Here is a 21,159-nt window from a genome sequence, read left to right as displayed (position 1 = left end):
AATTATGCTTGAGCTTTATGCAAACCTATGATAATTAAGACAGTGTGATATTAGCATTAAGATAAGGATATAGATCATGGAACCAAATGGGGAGTTCATAAACCCACACATATATAATCAGTTGATTTTCAGCAAAGAAGTTAAGCTAATTCAGTGGTGAGAGGTGTTTTTAACAGGCGTACTGAAACAACTGAATATTTATGTAGGTAAAAAATGAACCTTGACCTTTACCTCAAACCTACATTAAAATAACATAAAATGGATCATAGATGTAAATATAATCTTTGTTATCCTAAATGAGGTACAGATTTCTTAGATAAACTGAATAAAAATTATTAGACAAAATTGGTAAGTTGGGCTTCATCAAGGTTTAAAAAACCAAATCTCTGCTTCTTGAAAGACATCATTAAGAATATTTAGGCTGGGCGTGGTGGCTCACGCCTGTAATCCAAGCACTTCGGAGGCCAATGTGGGCAGATCACCTGAGGTTGGGAGTTCAAGACCAGCCTGACCAACATGGTGAAACCCCGTCTTTGGGGGGGGGGCGGGGAAGAATATTTAAAGGCAAGCCACAGACTGGGAGAAAATATTCTGAATATATTTATATCCGATAAAGGACTTGGATCCAAAATATATGAAGAACTCTTGTAATTAATGATAAGACAATCCAGTTTAAAAATGGGCAAAAGATTTGAATTGATGCTTTACAAAAGTGGATTTGAAAAGATATTATTGGTCATCAGGGAAATACAGATTAAAACTACAATGAGATACTACTGCACACACACTAAAGTGGCTACAATTAAAAACACTGACAGTGTAGAGCAATGGTAACACTTATGGATTGCTAATAAGAGTGCAAAATAGAAAAGAGTTTTGGCAATGTCTTTTTAAGTTAAGCATCTGCTTAACATATGACCTAATAATTCCACTTTTAGATATTTGCCCAGGAGAAATTAAAAGATGCCCACATAAATTTGTATGTGACTATTCGTAGTGGCATTATTTATAACAGTTGAAAGCTGGAAACAACCCAAATGCCCATTAACTGAGTGGATAAATAAATTGTGGTATATCCATACAGTGAAATACTCAGGAATAAAAGAACTAGTTTCCATATATGCAACAACATGGATCTCAGAAGTATTATGCTAAGTAAAAGAAGTCAGGCACATGACAAAATAATGTTTGATTTCATTTATATGAAAACTGTAGTGACAGAAAGTACAGATTAGTGGTAGCTCAAGGCCAGCAGCTGGGGAGGGTATTGTAAAAGGACATGAAGGAATTTTTTGGATTGAAGAAAATACTCTACATCTTGATTGCAGTAGTGTTGTATGAGTATGCACAGTTATCAGAACACACCAAAATTATCATTTGAAGTGGGTGAATGTTATTTTAAGTAAATGATACCTTGATAAAGTTGGTGGAGGAATGAGACTGGAGAAGCTCCTCAACCTGCTGATTAAAAATTTTCTAAATAAAGTGGTTGTTGATTATTCATTTTCAAAGGGACATCTTTGGGAAAATATGGGTGCTCCTAGGATGTGTAGTGCAGGGAAAAATGTACTCTCTTTGCAGTGTCATGATTGAATTAGTCCTTTAGAGTTGTTAGAGTGCCCTTTTTTTAAAAAAAAAAAACAATTACCAGAGTTGCTGTTTTTTGTTTTTTTTTTTAGGTAAAAGGCCAAGATGAAATTTATTATTTTTATTTTAAATTCTGGGTTTTGACCTTTCTTCCAGTACAGGCACAGTACCCTTGTTAATTTGGCCTTATGCTAACATGGATAATCATATTTTCTTTTCAATTCCTATCTCACAGAGTTTAACCCTGAAATTTTGCTACATTTTATGAATGATCCTCTTATATACTGGTCTTTCAAAAATTGTAGAAAAAAAGTGAAAACGAATTTAAAGGCAAATAGGAAAAAAGGGATTTGAAAAACCGATACTTAATTAGATTGAGGTTTTAGAATAGTAAATATATTTTCAGAAGTACTGGTATTGTCCTGGTTTTTCCCATAACTTGTGTATTTTTCTGGTTTGGCAGTCAGCCCTCTCCACCATCCTTCTCCCATTATCACAGTTTCTTCATTTGAGAATGAAGGTGAAGGGAATTTTAATGTCTTTTCCTTAAATATTTTTGATGAATCTCCTTAAAGTGTGCTTTAAAATCTTTGGTGGAAAGAGAGTCTACATTATCATTAGTATAAAATAATAACTGCTATTATCTTATCATTTTTAAGATAGACATTCTTTTACATTTAAACATCCCTGCAGCTGGGCTTTGTCTAGCAATGTACCACCTAGAATTCAAGTTGAGTTCTTCCAGAGAGGATTTGCTTTCTTTTCTTTTGGCAACCTGGGGAAAATATCAGCCATTCTGGTAGCATCAATTGAGAGCACAACCTATAGCTACAAGACTGACTTATTCAAATTCTCAGGGGGAGATTTTCCCCCTCCCTCGACTCTGTACAAAATAGAAAAGAGATGTACAGTTAAGACTGAGATGTACAGATTTCTTTGTGGGGCCTTCTATGTTGCCAGATATATTTCTCTTATATCCTCGTATTATGAGTATAGCCCTTTTGATATCCTAGCTTTATGTGGAATCTCCTACTAGGCTCTGACTTGGCATTCCCCGCCCTTCTTTTTTTTGAGAGAGAGTCTTGCTCTGTCTCCAGGCTGGAGTGCAGAGGTGAGATCTCAGAAATCTGCCTCACAGGTTCAAGTCATTCTCGCGCCTCAGCCTCCTGAGGGATGTGCTACCATGCCCAGCTAATTTTTGTATTTTTAGTAGAGATGGGATTTCACCATGTTGGTCAGGATGGTCTCAGTCTTTTGACCTCGTGATCCCAAAGTGCTATGATTACAGGCATGAGCCACCACGCCTGGCCATTTTTCCTCTTTTCTTACTAGTATATAATATGGGTACGTTTTACAATTGATGGCATTTTAAACATTAATCATCTTAAATTTTGTTCTGTGTATTTCTCCTTACTGACTTTTCTTTGGAACTTTTGAATATTGAGTACATGAGTGAATAAAATGAGTATTATAATTAATTCATGTTTTATTTTATAAGTCGTAATGCATTTGTTCAGATTTTTAGTGTCTGTGCTGCTGAAGCGAAGCACTGTTCAGATTTTTAATGCACAGGCTGCTGTTCTCTTGACACAATCTGATAAACAAAATGTATCTCTCTTGATGTTTCTCAGAGAAAATGTTAAAACAAATTAGTAAGAAATTATTGGTTAGAATTTATGAAAGAAAGTTAATACTGCTAGATGTCTATTATTTTAGAATCTAACCCAAAATTTCTTGTTGTGTCTGTATATCCATGATATTTGAACTTTGAATTTTTAAGGATCCTATCATGTTCTTACCTATAATATTTTATATCATTAAACATACGTTTTATGAAGGATGGAGACATAATGGAAGATGAGGTCTTCCTATTCTTTTGTAATAACAACTTTATTGAGATGCAATTCACATACCATTCAGTTCACGTTTTTTAAGCATACAATTCGGTGGTTTTACTATATTCGCAGAGTTGTGCAACAAATACCACTATCTAATTTTAGAACATTTCATTACCCCCACAAGAAACCTGTAGCCATTAGCAGAAACTCCTCGGTTCCCTCCTCCCCACAGCCTCTGGCAACCACGAACTCCTATTAAATTTCTAGTTTAAGCTTAATTTTTAGTTCAGTTAAATATTGTGTCTGCTATTACAATGCCCTATGTTAGGGCAATATTTCCCTTCCTATGGGAAGATCATAAATCCTGGTCTCAAAGTTTATAATCAAGTAAAGAATAAGAGAACTACCATATTTTATGTATATGACAATATATAGTAAGTGTCAAAACAGGGAATTTTGAATATTTAAACCTCTCGCTTGGGTCACAACTTTATAGAATTTTAGTTGTTAATGCAAAAGTAATCAGACCCAGAGACATAACTGTCACGTAGTACTGTGGCACACCAGAATATTAATAGTTCTTTGACAAAATCACTTGAGATCCAGGGTCTTGAGTAATTAGAGGTAACTGAGTGGTTCTTTTAAGTATAGGGAAAACAATATAAACAAAGCCTTAGGGGATATTTAGGAAATAGCAAGTAGCTGGCTTTGATTACTAGAGCTAAAGGTGCATGATGTGGCACAACGTAAGATCAAACTGATTTTGACAAAATGGTGAAAGGTTTTGAACTTGAAGATCCAGGAATTTGCAGTTTATTAATTGGGTAAGTAGTGAGCGATGACTAAAGGTTCCTAAGAGAGTGATGTGATTGGATCTAGGCTTTAGGACAGTGCTTCTCAAATGATCTGTCAGGGTAGGACCAGTGTATAAACAACTTTTTTCCAGTCTGTTTCAAATGGACATGTTTAGAAAATAAATGAATTACAAGAAAAATGGAGACACAAAATAGAAGCCTACCTTTTTGTTACTACATTCAACAAACAAAATTTCTCTGTCAAATTACTATAAAAGTTTCTTAAGACTTAAAATTTCTGTATGTGTCATATCATGAATTAGTAACAAATGTTCATAAGCTAGCCTTGGTCTGTGGACCACACTTTGAGTAGCAGTACTTCAGAGCAATTAATTTGGCATTAGTGTGAGGGCAGAGCAATTGGGAGATGATTGTTGGACTAATGAGGACCTGGACATGTTGTTAGCACTGTGAATTGAATGGAAAGATTGGATTCCAGAGACATTTAGTAATTTAAATGAAGGCATATGAGATGATTGGATGTGAATTTAAAGAAGAAGAAGAAAGAATCAAAAGATAACTAGATTTTAAGCTTGAATTGGAAAATGGGAGTGCCAGTAGCGGAAGTAGTAACTAGTTTGGAGATTGGGTTTTCAACAAAAAATCCACATTATAGCATTTTCTATTAAGTAAAAATATACATATATACAGACACATACTTTTTAGTTTGTAATTTCAATTTTTCCTCTCAAAAAGCACTTGTAACTTTTTCTTTTCTTGATTGTAACAAACTTTGAATGTGTAATTATGCAAACCCATAAGGAAAACAGATGCCCAAGAAGATTTTATACTTGAATCCTTAGTCTCATTTGTTGTTGCAGTAACTGTCATTGGGCACTTGGCCAGGAAATTGTGACTCCTAGGCAATGGGAGGAGTTACAGATAAAGTTCACCATTGCCAAAGAAATTCTATTCCAAATGGATTTGTGTGGAGCAACAGTGATATCCAATGACAAGTTAAATTAGACACAGAGGTGTTTTCTCCAGCACTGTCTCAGAAGATACATGATTTTGAAAGGCCCGACACAGACTAAGCTTCTTGAAGTTAAGTCACAAAAAAACTATACTAGGGACTTTACGAAGAATTTTGTTATGTGACTTCAAGAACTAGTTGACTCAGATAGTTTCACACTTTTCAAAACGGCAACCAGTGACAGATGAGGTAATGATGCTTTGAATTACAAGTTAAATCTCAAAGATTGCTATTTACAAAATTAAAATTTAATAAATTGCATGTTCATGTTACTTAAGTGTGAGAATATTAGATCCCTGTTCCTAAAGCACATTCTATTAATGGCTTTATTTCTTATGGTTAATATTTTATTTACTTGGATAGCGTTTATTCAAGTTTCATGTCTTAACTGCTGTGGGATATGATAATCAAAGCTGTTAACGTTTGTCTTTATTATTAAAGTCTGTGCTTGGTTTTTAAGTGTTCCTGTCACCTAGAAATTGTTTTTTTCTTGTTAGTGCTCAAATCTGCAACTTACAAATGACTTAGTATGTTGGAATTGCTGGTTAATTGTGCTTTAAGACTGGATGCTTAGTTTAGTCATGCTTTCTGGGGTGGCAAGTTTGTGCTTTTTTAAAAGCAAACTTCGGGAAATTAATTTCGTAGATATGTTCACGCTCTTGAACACGGGGTGGAGTGTGTTCTACTTGTTAATAATTTAGAAATGTGACACCGTAAACTGGCATTGGCAAAGGCACAGTTAAGATCCTGAGACCAATAGAAATTTTTGGATTCCTCAAGCAGATGAATCTTTTTGTTTTGAAATGTGCGATGGGGCAGTGGGCCAGCCTTGTAATTGATACAGTACCTTTTAGTTTATATAGTACCTAACACTTTGTTTTGCTATAACCTCAGTGAAGAATAGTCATTAGTTTGAGGCCAAGAGATTAGTTTCTCTTGAAGACTATATCCTGGAGACATGATATTTCATGTTTAAGGCTGCCTCTGTGCTGAAGTCAGTGCATACTGTAAGCATTTGGGTATTTATTATCTTTGTAAACCATGAACTATATAGCCAAATAACTATATTTCGCTTATTGCAGTTCTGTATAATACAGCTATTCTATTTTACCATTATAGCTTTGCTTATGCACTTTAGATATTCATACAACAAATTAGATTTAATTCCATATTGCCCCTCCCCTCATGTTTTGTAGCCTAAATTAGGGAAAGAAAAGGAAAGATGAGACTATATGTAAGGCATTTCATTTTTATAAACATAATAGAAATGAATTGGGGAGACAGGAGTGATTGTAAGTTCAGGAATTGCTTTTGTAGAGTATTTATTTTGAATGATATAAAGTCTGTCTTAGCTCTTTCTGCTCCCTAAAGAACAGCTTCTGTGATGTATGTCAGAAAATGGCATTTGCTTTATAGTAGACAATGAATGTGTTGATTGAATAGTTAACATGACTAGGTTAAAGAGAAGTGCAATTTGATGGCTATTTAGCAATGATTATTTTGGCAAAACCAGATTTTCATATTCCTGAAGTTATTCCTAGAGTTTACATAGATAATTAAAGTACATTATAATCTTTATATCCTTAAAAATATACATATGTGATAGATCTTCATGACAGTACAAGCTTAATCTCTTTCTAACAAAGAAAGAAGCTGGTACTTGGCTGGGACTGTTGATAGTTTCTTTCCATCTTAAGCACTGATTGAGTGACATTAGCAGCAAAATCTCTTTTTTCCTGTGATGTTAGCTGTGCCTGAAGCCAGCTAGCATCTTTCTTCTATGAGAGTTAAAGCCATTTCTTTTATTATGTGGTTCTATGTATTTTTCTCCTGACTTGTATCACAAGGGAAAAAAATCTTCCCCAATCCATTCCTGCATGTATTCCCATAGAATATTTTAGGCATGTCAGCTGTTAGGGCCTGATCAAGGATTTGATCCAGTTGGCTCCCTAGCCTGAATTAAGAATCTGTTTGAAAAGCCTTCAGTAGTAACATTTAGTTTCTAGATTTACAACCATTGTTTTGTCTTTTATCCCTGTTGTACTTTCAAAAAGATTATGTAACTGGGAAAATAAAGTAGATGCTTTTATCAGTAATAGCAGGGTGATATTTGATGAAATATAATAAGGTGATATGTTTGGGGGTTGGAGGTTGGAAGGTGTTTTTGTTTGTTTGTTTGTTTGAGGTAGGATCTTCCTCTGTTGCCCAAGCTAGAGTGCAGTGGCGGCATGATTTCAGTTCACTGCAGCCTTGACCTCCTGGGTTCAAGTGATCTTCCTGCCTCAGCCTCCTGAGTAGCTGAACTACAGGCATGTGCCACTATGCCTGGCTAATTTTGAATTTTTTGTAGAGATAAAGTCTCACCATACTGCCCAGGCTAGTCTTAAGACTCCTGGGCTCAAACAATCCTCCCATCTTGGCCTCAAAGTGCTGGGATTACAGGCATGAGCCACCACTCCTTGTCCCAAACTCCTTTTAAAAAAAGACTCCAAGGCTGTCTCTACAAAGAAAAAAAGAAAAAGAAAAAGAAAAATAGCTGAGTGTGGTGGGGTGTACCTGTGGTCCCAGCTACTTGGGAGGCTGAGGCTGAGGTAGGAGGATAACGTGAGCCTGGGAGGTTGAGACGGCAAGTGAGCCATTATCACACCACTGCACTCCAGCCTGGGCAACAGAGTAAGAACCTGTCTTGAAAATGAATTAGAAACATACATTAAATTAGATATTTTAAAATGGTGAGGTAAATATCAATAGAAGATCTGATATTAGCGAGTTTAGGTGATTGTGATTTTGATGTACACTGTAGTTTTGGGATCCACTGATCTATATCTTTTTAACTTCTTACAGTTACTTAGGAAATGAAGGCAAATAAAAGGTTTGGTAATAAGAGGAGGAGAAGCCATGCGGTTTTAACTTTGGCTACCAAGCTGAGGATCAGGTGGAAAGGATAACCTTATTTTCTTTCTCTTTTCTTTTTTTTCTTTTTGAGACAGATACTCACTCTGTCACCCAGGCTGGAGTGCAGTGGTACAATCTTGGCTCATTGCAACCTCTCAGGCTCAGAAGATTCCACTTCAGCCTCCCAAGTAGCTGGGACTTACAGGCACGTGCCACCACACCCAGCTTTTTTTTTTGGTATTTTTTGTAGAGACGGGGTTTTGCCATATTGCCTAGGCTGGTCTTGAATTCCTGTGCTCAAGCGATCCGCCCGCCTCGGCCTCCCAGAGTACTGGGATTACAGGCGTGAGCCACTACACCCAGTACTTATTTTCAAAGATGTTTAAAACTTACCTCGAAAGACCATTATGGTGATGATCTACCATATTATTATATGTTCAGTTTTTCCTATGTCTCCATAGTGATCTTTCTGCTTATTTCGTTTACTTAAAATCTGATATTTCAGTCTTAAATGCAGGATAAAGTCCAAATTCCCTAATGTGGCATACAAAATCATCATAATTTTGACCCCTACTAATGTTTGATAGCTTTTATTGCTCCTTCCCCCATCCTTGCCCCTTAGAAAATCTCTTTCTGTGAAAACAGAGAAGCAAAACCAAAGAAAGCTTCTCAACTTCATCCACAATAAATGATTTGTAGTTTACTATAAACCTTTTCCTTGCTTGGTTTTTTGCCTGCATTGCCTTTCTTGCGTTTTCCTAATGGAAAACTACTGATAAAGATTCAGTTCAAACATTTCTTCCTGACCTCTCTAAACAACTGGTACTCTTTCCTCCGTTACTTTATGGTACTTACTGAATTGCTGAAATTACTCACTTATAAGTCTCTCTCCTAATAGGCCGAGTTCCTCAGAGATAAAGAGAGTAAATTACAATATAAGTTTAATGATGGCTGGTAGTCTTTTGTTCAATCGAAGTATCTGGTATAATAGACAGTAGCAATTTATTTAATGAATCTATATTTATGTCTTTGGTGGGCTTTAAATGACTCTTGTTTATTAAATAAATTACAAATTAATAAGTTAATAACTTAAAAAATCCCAGAAGTTATCTTATTTTATGGGGTCAAACTTTGAAAAGGAGAGCCTCTTTTCTGAAATATTGAATGCATGGCATTTTTAATGCCAGGACATGATACACAAATTTGTATATTTTTGTATAATATCTGATTTAATTTACTTTATGTATAAGAAAGACTTGAATAATATTTTTAAATTTTTAATTTATTTGTTACGTTTTTGGGGAATAAGGTATCACTTTCCCACCTTGACTGGAGTGCAGTGGTGTGATCTTGGCTCACTGCAGCCTTGATCTCCCAGACTCAAGCAGTCCTATCTCAGCCTCCCAAGTAACTGTGACCACATGTGTATACCACCATGCCCAGCTGATCTTTGTATTTTTTGTAGAGTTGGGGGTCTCCCCATGTTACCCAGGCTGGTCTTGAACTCTTGAGCTCAAGCCATCTGCCTGCCTCAGCCTCCCAAAATGCTACAAGTGTGAGCCACTGTGCCTGGCCTTGAATAATTATTAATAGGGATTTTAATACTGATATTTAAATGAGAGGATCTAAAAGAGGCTGGGCACGGTGGCTCATGCCTGTAATCCTGGCACTTTGGGAGGCCAAGGTGGGTAGATCACCAGGTCAGGAGTTCGAGACCAGTCTGACCAAAATGGCGAAACCCTGTCTCTACTAAAAATACAAAAATTAGTTGGGCATGGTGGCACGCACCTATAATCCCAGCTATTCAGGAGGCTGAGGAAGGAGAAAAGCCTGAATCCATGAGGTGGAGGTTGCAGTGAGCTGAGATTGCTCCACTGAACTCTAGGTTGAGTGACAGAGCAAGACTTGGTCTCAGAAAGAAAAAAAAGAAGATGATCTAAAAGAGAACAAAGGAAAAGCTTCATGACATTGGTCTTGCCAGTGATTTTTTTGGATAGGACACCAAAAGCACTGGCAACAAAAGCAAAAAATAAGTGGGACTATCTCAAACTAAAAAGCTTCTTCACAGCAAAGGAAACAATAAAATAAAAAGTCAGGCCAGGTGTGGTGGCTCACGCCTGTAATTCCAGCACTTTGGGAGGCCGAGGCAGGTGGATCACAAGGTCAAGAGATTAAGACCATCCTGGCCAACATAGTGAAACCCCATCTCTACTAAAAATACAAAAATTAGCCGGGTGTGGCAGCACATGCCTATAGTCCCAGCTACTCAGGAGGCTGAGGCAGGAGAATTGCTTGAACCTGGGAGGCAGAGCCTGCAGTAAGCTGAGATTGCACCACTGCACTCCAACCTGGGCGACAGAGTGAGACGCCATCTCAGGGGGAAAAAAAAAAAAGGCAGCCTATGGATTTGGAGAAACTGTGAACCATGTATCTGATAAGGGATTAATATCTAAAATACATAAGGACCTCCATTAATAGCAAAAAAAGGAATAACCTAAAAATGGGCAAAGGTCCTGAATAGACATTTCTCCAAAGCAGACATGCAGATGGCTAACAGGTATTTGAAAAGGTGCTTAACATCATTTATCATCAGGGAAGTACAAATCAAAACCACAATGAGATATTTCATACCTATTAGTATGCCTTCTATCAAAAAGTAGGAAATAAATGTTGGCAAGGATGCAGTGAAAAGGGAACCCTTGTACGCTATTGATGGCAATGTATATTGATGCAGCCACTGTGGAAAGTACTGTAGAGCTTCCTAAAGAAATTGAAAATAGACCTGCCACATGACCCAGCAGTTCTGGTTATATGTCTAAGGGAAATAAAATCACTACTTTGTAAAGATATCTACACTCCCATGTTCATTGCAACATTATTTACAATAGCCAGGAGATGGAAAAAAACAAAATATCTCTCTATGGGCTGAATGAATGGATAAAGAAATTATGGTATGTATACACACAGTGGAATATTCAGCCTTAAAAAAGGAGATTCTACCATTTGCAACACCATGGATGAACCTAGAAGATATGCTAAGTGAAAAAAGCCAGACATACAAAAAAATACTGCATGATTTCACATGTGGAATCTAAATAGCAATCAAAAAGTGAAACCATACAAAGAGCAAAACAGTGATTGGAGGCCAGGCATGGTGGTTCATGCCTATAATCCCAGGACTTTGAGAGGCTGTGGTAGGAGGATTGCTTGAGAGCAGGAGTTCGAGACTAGCCTGAGCAATATAGGTGAGACTGTGTCTCTACCAAAAATAAAAAATTAGCCAGGCCTCGTGACATGCGCCTATAGTTCCTCCTACTGGGGAGGCTGAGATGAGAGGATCTCCTGAGTCTAGAAGGCTGAGGCTGCAGTGAGTTGTGATTGCACCACTGTACTCCAGCCTGGGTGACAGAGTGATTCTGCCTCAAAAAATTAAAACAAAACAGTTTTGGGGAAGGGTTGAAAGATGTAGATCAACGGATATGAAGTTGCAGTTATGTTGGATGAATAAGTCTAAGAGATCTAATGTATAGCATGAGGGCTATATTTAATAATATTGTATTATATACTGGTAATTTGCCAAGACAGTAGATTTTAAGTACTTGTACCACAAAGAAAGAAAGGTAACTATATGGGATAATGGGTGTGTTAATTTGTTTGACTGTATTAATCATTTCACTGTGTATATGTGTATCAAGTATATCGGACAGCATGTTGTATTATACATCTTAGTATATAATTTTAAAAGTTTAAACAATTGGTTGGAAAAACGAGAAAATCTAGAAAGTAGCCAAATAACTTTATTAAACGAGAATTTATTTTTCAGTGTTAATTGAGATACTGTTTTTTAAATTCTTTTCTATAGGGTGTTTGTGAATCGAAGCTTAGCCATGGAAAAGATAAAGTGTTTTGGTTTTGATATGGATTACACCCTTGCTGGTGAGTAGCAATTTCTGATTGCTTAAGAACTGCTGCTTTGGGTATAACACAGTGGATTTGCAATAGGCAGTTCAATAAACATTTGCTGACTTAATCATGTATTTGGCTGCCAGAAGCTTTCATTATCAGGCTGCTTCCGCTAAGATTTGTGAATATTGAAATTATCAGATATTGTTGAGATATGGCTTATGAGATTTTACACATAGAGCAAGTAGTAAATTTTACTATTTTAGAGACCCTGGTAAGAAATTATATGGTAAGGGGCCGGGCGCGGTGGCTCAAGCCTGTAATCCCAGCACTTTGGGAGGCCGAGGCGGGTGGATCACGAGGTCGAGAGATCGAGACCATCCTGGTCAACGTGGTGAAACCCCATCTCTACTAAAAAATACAAAAAATTAGCTGGGCATGGTGGTGCATGCCTGTAATCCCAGCTACTCGGGAGGCTGAGGCAGGAGAATTGCCTGAACCCAGGAGGCAGAGGTTGCGGTGAGCCGAGATCGCGCCATTGCACTCCAGCCTGGGTAACAAGAGCGAAACTCCGTCTCAAAAAAAAAAAAAAAAAAAAAAAAGAAATTATATGGTAAAATCATACATTGATATGTATATTTGGGCATTTTTGACTTTTACTCTTAACCATTCTTTAGGTATGAGATTTTTTATCTCTTACTCTGCCACAGATGAACTTTTATCAGTTAAAAATTTTGATCTGTTATTTATTTATTTATCTTTTTGAGACAGAGTTTCACTTTTGTCATCCAGGCTGGAGTGCAATGGCACAATCTTGGCTCACTGCAACCTCCACCTCCTGGGTTCAAGTGATTCTCTTGTCTCAGCTGCTCGAATAGCTGAGATTATAGGCATGTACCACCACCATGCCTGGTTAATTTTTGTATTTTTAGTAGAGACGGGTTTTACAGTGTTGGCCAAGCTGGTCTCAAACTCCTGACCTCAGGTGATCCTCCTACCTCAGCCTCCCAAAGTGCTGGGATTACAGGCGTGAGCCACCATGTCCAGCCAATATGCTGTTTTTAACACAGATGTGAAAGGTGTTTATTTTCCATTGGAATGATTGCACACGTAATATGTATAAGGCTTTTTAAAAACGAGAGCCATGGTTGTAAAAAAGAATGAGTTCATGTCCTCCTTGACAGGGATATGGATGAAGCTGGAAGCCATCATTCTCAGCAAACTAACACAGGAACAGAAAACCAAATACCACATGTTCTTACTCATAAGTGGGAGTTGAACAATGAGAACACATGAACATAGGGAGGGGAACATCACACAATGGGGCCTGTTGTGGGGTGGCGAGCACAGGGAAAGAGATCATTAGGACAAATGCCTAATGCATGTGGGGCTTAAAACCTAGATGATGGGTTGATAGGTGCAGCAGACCACCATGGTACATGTATACCTATGTAACCTGCGTGTTCTGCACATGTATCCCAGAACTTAAAACACAAACGAAAAACTCAGAGATATACTAGGGTTGCTTTACAGTACCTAGGATATATGCAGGAATTTAACTGGTCTTCCCAATGGTCAATTGCAATTATATGGAGGACTGGGCAAGAAGTCATTGAAACTACATGACAGATACGGAAAAGATGAACTTCTTTAACTTGTAGAATTTTTAGTCTGTGCAGATGTTTTCATCAGCATGTTTTGTCCTTATGAGGATGTGGGACATTGGGTACCATCTCATGGTCTCTTATTTATGTAACTTTGTGTTTAAGTTTCCACATCCTTTTTTATTAAATAAATTATATAGCTTTTAAAACCATATAAACAAAAAACTAGAGCCATTAGCTTTATTCATTATCCCATAGCCCTTAAACACCAGCACTATGCTGTTTTTCCCTTCCTCCTCTAAGATATATTTGAAAGAGTGAGTGTATTAATCAATAGTTATAACATCTTTTCAGAACTTAGTAAAATATTTTCAATCTGGTGAAAATATTTAAAAAGTAGTAGGGTTGAGAGGTCAAGTTGAGCATATGTGCTTGCACAGTTTCACAAGCATGTGTGTGTGAACTAGAGCTAATGGCTCTCGTTTCACAGACAGAATCTTTCAGAAATTATCTAAAAAATTTTGTATTTACACAAAAACCTTAAAATGTATAAAGAGACTTCTTCAGGAAGTATTTATAAAACAGTATTAGGAAACCAGTTTCCATCTCAAATTAGACAAATTGCAGTTTGACATTCAATTTAGGCTACAAATTAAATGAATAATATGTGTTCAAAAATGAAAACATGGGGGTATTTGCCACATAGATATGGCCATGATTTTTTTTACCAAACAGGTACTACATTAAAAATACACAGTTCTTGATTTGAATTTTTTTCTTCCCCCCACACTCTTAGTCATTTATTTGTTTTTCTGTTGCCTTATGTTTATTTTTGCAGCATTTAATGTTTTCCTAATTTGTCACAGACACTTTTAGGAGCACTTGTTAGAAAGCAGTGGAGAGCAGTATACTTTCTCAATGTAGATCTTACTGTTCAAATGGGGGGAAAATCCTAGTGTCTTCTTTTAAGAATTCTAGCTTTTGGCCAGGTGTGGTGGCTCAGGCCTGTAATCCCAGCACTTTGGGAGGCTGAGGTGGGCGGATCATGAGGTCAGGCAATTAAGAACATCCTGGCTAACACAGTGAAACCCCGTCTCTACTAAAGATATAAAAAATTAGCTGGGCCTGGTGGCACATGCCTGTAGTCCCAGCTACTCGGGAGGCTGAGGCAGGAGAATCGCTTGAACCTGGGAGATGGAGGTTGCAGTGAGCTGAGATTGCGCCACTGCGCTCCAGCCTGGGCAACAGAGTGAGACTGTGTTACACACACACACACACACACACACACACACACTAACTGAATCTGTCTCTAAACTTTAATGTACCTTATGATTTCTTTTTCTTGACCTTGAATCAGCCAGGTGCAGTGGCTCATGCTTGTAATCCCAGCACTTTGGGAGGCTGAGGCAGGTGGATTACTTGAGGTCAGGAGTTTGAGACCAGCTTGCCCAACAGGATGAAACCGCATCTCTAACAAAAAATACAAAAATTAGTTGGGCGTGGTGGTGGTGTGTGCCTGTAGTTTCACCTGCTCAGGAGGCTGAGGTGGGAGAATTGCTTGAACCTGGGAGGCAGAGGTTGCAGTGAACTGAGATCCTGCCACTGCACTCCAGCCTGGGCAACAGAGTGAGACTGTGTTACACACACACACACACACACACACACACACACACAAATTAACTGAATCTGTCTCTAAACTTTAATGTACCTTATGATTTCTTTTTCTCCTTCCTTTTGGTTTTGCTTTTTTGAGACGGAGTCTTGCTCTGTCACCAGGCTATAGTGCAGTGGCGTGATCTTGGCTCACTGCAACCTCTGCCTCTTGGGTTCAAGCGATTCTCCTGCTTCAGCCTCCTGGTAGCTGGGACTGCAGGTGAGAGCCACCACGCCCAGCTAATTTTTATATTTTTAGTAGAGACGGGGTTTCACCATGTTGGCCAGGATGGTCTCCATCTCTTGACCTTGTGATCCACCCACCTTGGCCTCCTAAGGTGCTGGGATTACAGGCCTGAGCCACCGCACCTGGCCGATTTCTTCTTTTTACTCCTGTTTTTTGCCAATGCCACTTCATATTTTAATGCTTTCTCCTAGTTTAGACACAAATATACTTTGTATATGTATATTTAACAGTAACTGTTAACATTTATTAAATACTTACTATATGCCAGGCCTTGTTCCAATTGCTTTACATAGATTATCTCATTTAATACTTGGATTCTGTCATTCACATCTGTTACTTAATATTTACAGAAACCCTATGAATTACTTACTGCTATCATCTCCATTTTACATATGACACTGAGACATTCAATACTTTGTCCAAGGACATTTAGTTACGATGCAGCTGAACCAAGATTCAAACCTAAGCATGCATGTATGTATAGGTATGTAATGTTTAAATTACCATTTTGGATAATGAAAGTTTATTGAGCTTTTCATATAAATAGAAACAGATAGTTTTTTAGTCTGCTTTCACACTGCTGATAAAGACATACTTGAGACTGGGAAATTTACAAGAGTTTTTTGTTTGTTTGTTTGAGACAGAGTCTTTCTCTGTCATCCAGGCTGGAGTGCAGTGGCATGATCTCGGCTCACTTCAACCTCCACCTCCTGGGTTCAAGCAATTCTCCTGCCTCAGCCTCCTGAGTAGCTGGGATCACAGGCATCTGCCACTGTGCCCAGCTAATTTTTGCATTTTTAGTAGAGACAGAGTTTCTTTATGTTTGCCAGGCTGGTCTCAAACTCCTGACCTCAGGTGATCTGTCCACCTTGGCTTCCCAAAGTGCTGGGATTACAAGTGTGTGCCACTGTACCCAATCAGAAAGAGGTTTAATGGATTTATAGTTCCAAGTGGCCAAGGAGGCCCTACAATCATGGCAGAAGGTGAAAGGCATGTCTCACATGGCAGCAGCAGACAAGAGAAGAGAGCTTGTGCAGGAAAATTCCCCTTTAAAAACCATCAGATCTCATGAGACTTACTCACTATTACAAGAACAGCATGGGAAAGACCTACCCCTATGATTCAGTTACCTCCCACTGGGTCCTTCCCAAAACATGTGTGAATTCAAGATGAGATTTTGGTGGGGACACAGCCAAACCATATCATTCTGCCCCTGGCCCCTTCCAAATCTCTTGTCCTCACATTTCAAAACCAATCATTCCTTCCCAACAGTCCCCCAAAGTCTTAACTCATTTCAGCATTAACTCAGAAGTTCACAGTTCATTATCTCATCTGAGACAAGGCAAGTCCCTTCTGCCTATGAGCCTTTAAAATCAAAAGGAAGTAACTTTCTAGATACAGTGGGGTTACAGGCATTGGGTAAATATAGTGATTTCAAGTGGGAGGAATTGGCCAAAACAGAGGGGCTATAGGCCCCATGCAAGTCTGAAATCCAGTGGGGTAGCCAAATCTTAAAGCTCCAGAATGATCTCTTTTGACCCTGTGTCTCACATCCAGGTCACACTGATACAAGAGGTGGGCTTCCATGGTCTTGGGCAGCTCACCTCTGTGGTTTTGCAGGGTACAGCCTCCCTCCCAGCTGCTTTCATGGGTTGATGTTGAGTGTCTGCAGCTTTTCCAGGTGCATAGTGCAAGCTGTCAGTGGTTCTGGGGTCTGGAGGAGAGTGACCCTCTGGAGGAGGTTTTCCATGAGAGCACCGCCCCTGCAGCAAACTTCTGCCTGTAGATCCAGGTGTTTCCATATGTCCTCTGAAATCTAGGTGGAGGTTCCCAAACCCCAGTTCTTGACTTCTATGCACTTGCAGGCTCAACACCACATGGAAGGTGCCGAGGCTTGAGGCTTGCACCTCTGAAGCCACGACCCAAACTGTGTTGACCCCTTTCAGCTGTGGCTGGACCAAGTCCCTAGGCTGCACAGAGCATGGGGACCCTGGGCTTGGCCGGTAAAACCACTTATTCCTCTGAGGGCTCTGGGCCTGTGGTGGAAGGGGCTGCCATGAAGACCTCTGACGTGCCCTGGAGACATTTTCCCCATTGTCTTGGTGATTAATATTAGGCTCCTCCTTGCTTCTGCAGCTAGCTTGAATTTCTCCTCAGATTTTTTGTCAGCCTGCAAATTTTCGGAATTTATTTTTTTATTGCATTTTAGGTTTTGGGGTACATGTGAAGAACATGTAAGACTGTTGCATAGGTACACACATGGTAGTGTGATTTGCTGCATTCCTCCCCATCACCTAGATCTGGCATTTCTCCCCGTGCTATCTCTCCCCAACTCCCCATCCCCCACTGTCCCTCCACTATTTACCCCCAACAGACCCCAGTGTGTGATGCTCCCCTCCCTGTGTCCATGTGTTCTCATTGTTCAACACCCAGGTATGAGTCAGAACATGCGGTGTTTGATTTTCTGTTCTCGTGTCAGTTTGCTGAGAATGATGGTTTCCAGATTCATCCATGTCCCGACAAAGGACACAAACTCATCGTTTTTTATGGCTGCATAGTACTCCATGGTGTATATGTGCCACATTTTCCCTGTCCACTCTATCACTGATGGGCATTTGGATTGGTTCCAGGTCTTTGCTATTGTAAACAGTGCTGCAGTGAACATTCGTGTGCATGTGTCCTTATAGTAGAACGATTTATAATCCTTTGGATATATACCCAGTAATGGGATTGCTGGGTCAAAAGGAATTTCTTTTTTCTTTTTTTTAATTGCATTTTAGGTTTTGGGGTACATGTGAAGAACATGCAAGATTGTTGCATAGGTACACACATGGCAGTGTGATGTGCTGCCTTCCTCCCCATCACCTATATCTGGCATTTCTCCCCCATGCTATCTCTCCCCAACTCCCTGCTCCCCACTGTCCCTCCCCTATTTACCCCTGACAGACCCCAGTGTGTGATGCCCCCCTCCTGTGTCCATGTGTTCTCGTTGTTCAACACCCACCTATGAGTGAGAACATGCAGTGTTTGATTTTCTGTTCTTGTGTCAGTTTGCTGAGAATGATGGTTTTCAGGTTCATCCATGTCCCTACAAAGGAAACGAACTCATCATTTTTTATGGCTGCATAGTATTCCATGGTGTGTATGTGCCACATTTTCCCTGTCCAGTCTATCATTGATGGGCATTTGGGTTGGTTCCAGGTCTTTGCTATTGTAAACAGTGCTGCAGTGAACATTTGTGTGCATGTGTCCTTATAGTAGAATGATTTACAAACCTTTGGATATATACCCAGTAACGGGATTGCTGGGTCAAATGGAATTTCTATTTCTAGTCCTTGAGGAATCGCCACACTGTCTTCCACAATGGTTGAACTAATTTACACTCCCACCAACAGTGTAAAAGTGTTCCTATTTCTCCACATCCTCTCCAGCATCTGTTGTCTCCAGATTTTTTAATGATCGCCATTCTAACTGGCGTGACATGGTATCTCAATGTAGTTTTGATTTGCATTTCTCTAATGACCAGTGATGATGAGGATTTTTTCATATGTTTGTTGGCCTCGTGTATGTCTTCTTTTGTAAAGTGTCTATTCATATCCTTCGCCTACTTTTGAATGGGCTTGTTTGTTTTTTTCTTGTAAATCTGTTTGAGTTCTTTGTAAATTCTGGATATCAGCCCTTTGTCAGATGGGTAAACTGCAAAAATTTTTTCCCATTCTGTTGGTTGCTGATTCACTCTAATGAATATTTCTTTTGCCGTGCAGAAGCTGTGGACTTTAATTAGGTCCCGTTTGTCTATTTTGGCTTTTGTTGCCAATGCTTTTGGTGTTTTGGTAAAGTCCTTGCCTATGCCTATGAAGTCTTTGCCTACGCCTATGTCCTGAATGATTTTGCCTAGATTTTCTTCTAGGGTTCTTATGGTGTTAGGTCTTATGTTTAAGTCTTTAATCCATCTGGAGTTAATTTTAGTGTAAGGTGTCTGGAAGGGGTCCAGTTTCTGCTTTCTGCACATGGCTAGCCAGTTTTCCCAACACCATTTATTAAGCAGGGAATCCTTTCCCCATTGCTTGTTTTTGTCAGGTTTGTCAAAGATCAGATGGTTGTAGATGTGTGGCATTGCCTCTGAGGCCTCTGTTCAGTTCCATTGGTCTATATCTCTGTTTTGGTACCAGTACCATGTTGTGTTGATTACTGTAGCCGTGTAGTATAGTTTGAACTTATTCGGCATGATATCTCCAGCTTTGTTCTTTTTGCTTAGAATTGACTTGGCTATGCGGGCTCTCTTTTGGTTCCATATGAAGTTTAAGGTGGTTTTTTCTTTTCCCGTTCTGTGAAGAGGGTCATAGGTAGCTTGATAGGGATAGCATTCCTATGGGAATGAATCTATACATTACTTTGGTCAGTATGGCCATTTTCACAATATTGATTCTTCCTAACCATGAGCATGGAACGTTTCTCCATCAGTTTGTGTCCTCTCTTATTTTGTTGAGCAGTGGTTTGAAGTTCTCCTTGAAGAGATCTTTTACATCCTTTGTTAGCTGAATTCCTAGGTATTTTATTCTCTTTGTAGCAATTGTGAATGGGAGTTGGTTCTTGATTTGGCTCTCTTTAAGTCTGTTATTGGTGTATAGGAATGCTTGTGATTTCTATACATTGATTTTGTATTCTGAGACTTTGCTGAAGTTGCTTATCAGTTTCAGGAGATTTTGGGCTGAGATGATGGGGTCTTGTAAATATACAATCATGTGGTCTGCAAATAGAGACAATTTGACTTCCTCCTTTCTTACCTGAATACCCTTTATTTTTTTTTCTTGCCTGATTGCTCTGGCTAGAACTTCCAATACTATATTGAATAGGAGTGGTGAGAGAGGACATCCTTGTCTAGTGCCAGAGGGAATGCTTCCAGATTTTGCCCATTCAGTACGATATTGGCTGTTGATTTGTCGTAAATAGCTTTTATTATTTTGAGATACGTTCCATCAATACCTAGTTTATTGAGGGTTTTAAGCATAAAGGGCTGTTGAATTTTGTCAAAGGCCTTCTCTTCATCAATTGAGATAATCATGTGGTTTTTGTCTTTGGTTCTGTTTACATGGTGAATTACGTTTATAGACTTGCATATATTGAACCAGCCTTGCATCCCCGGGATGAAGCCTATTTGATCATGGTGAATAAGCTTTTTGATGTGCCGTTGCAATTGGTTTGCCAGTATTTTATTGAAGATTTTTACATCTATGTTCATCACGGATATTGGCCTGAAGTTTTCTTTTCTTGTTGAGTCTCTGCCGGGTTTTGGTATCAGGATGATGTTGGTCTCATAAAATGATTTAGGAAGGATTCCCTCTTTTTGGATTATTTGGAATAGTTTCAGAAGGAATGGTACCAGCTCCTCTTTGTGTGTTGGTAGAATTCGTCTGTGAACCCATCTTGACCTGGGGTTTTTTTTCGGTGGTAGGCTCTTAATTGCTGCCTCAACTTCCGCCCTTGCTATTGGTCTATTCAGGTTTTTGACTTCTTCCTGGTTTAGGCTCGGGAGGATGCAAGTGTCTAGGAATTTATCCGTTTCTTCCAGGTTTACTAGTTTATGTTCATAGAGTTGTTTGTA

The 21,159-nt window shown here is 38.9% G+C and overlaps 1 protein-coding gene across 18 annotated transcripts in view; it reads left to right on the top strand.

Moving 5' to 3' along the window:
- The window catches only part of NT5C2 (5'-nucleotidase, cytosolic II), a 195,670-nt gene that overhangs the window by 124,390 nt on the left and 50,121 nt on the right, over positions 1–21,159 (top strand). For 12 of the 18 annotated variants that reach the window (XM_035268955.3, XM_078346406.1, XM_078346403.1 and 9 more), the window contains one exon: positions 12,010–12,083. In XM_035268955.3, coding sequence (XP_035124846.1) covers positions 12,010–12,083 — 74 coding nt within the window. Of the gene's footprint in view, positions 1–5,264; positions 5,442–12,009; positions 12,084–15,904; positions 16,039–21,159 lie in introns of those variants that run through there. The other 6 variants (XM_078346410.1, XM_078346408.1, XM_078346411.1 and 3 more) reach the window with 2 other exon arrangements.

This window comes from Callithrix jacchus, chromosome 12 (assembly GCF_049354715.1).
Source record: "Callithrix jacchus isolate 240 chromosome 12, calJac240_pri, whole genome shotgun sequence".
Lineage (NCBI taxonomy): Eukaryota > Metazoa > Chordata > Mammalia > Primates > Cebidae > Callithrix > Callithrix jacchus.
The sequence above is the reverse complement of the archived record's forward strand: the minus strand, read 5'-3'. Positions and strand labels throughout refer to the sequence as shown.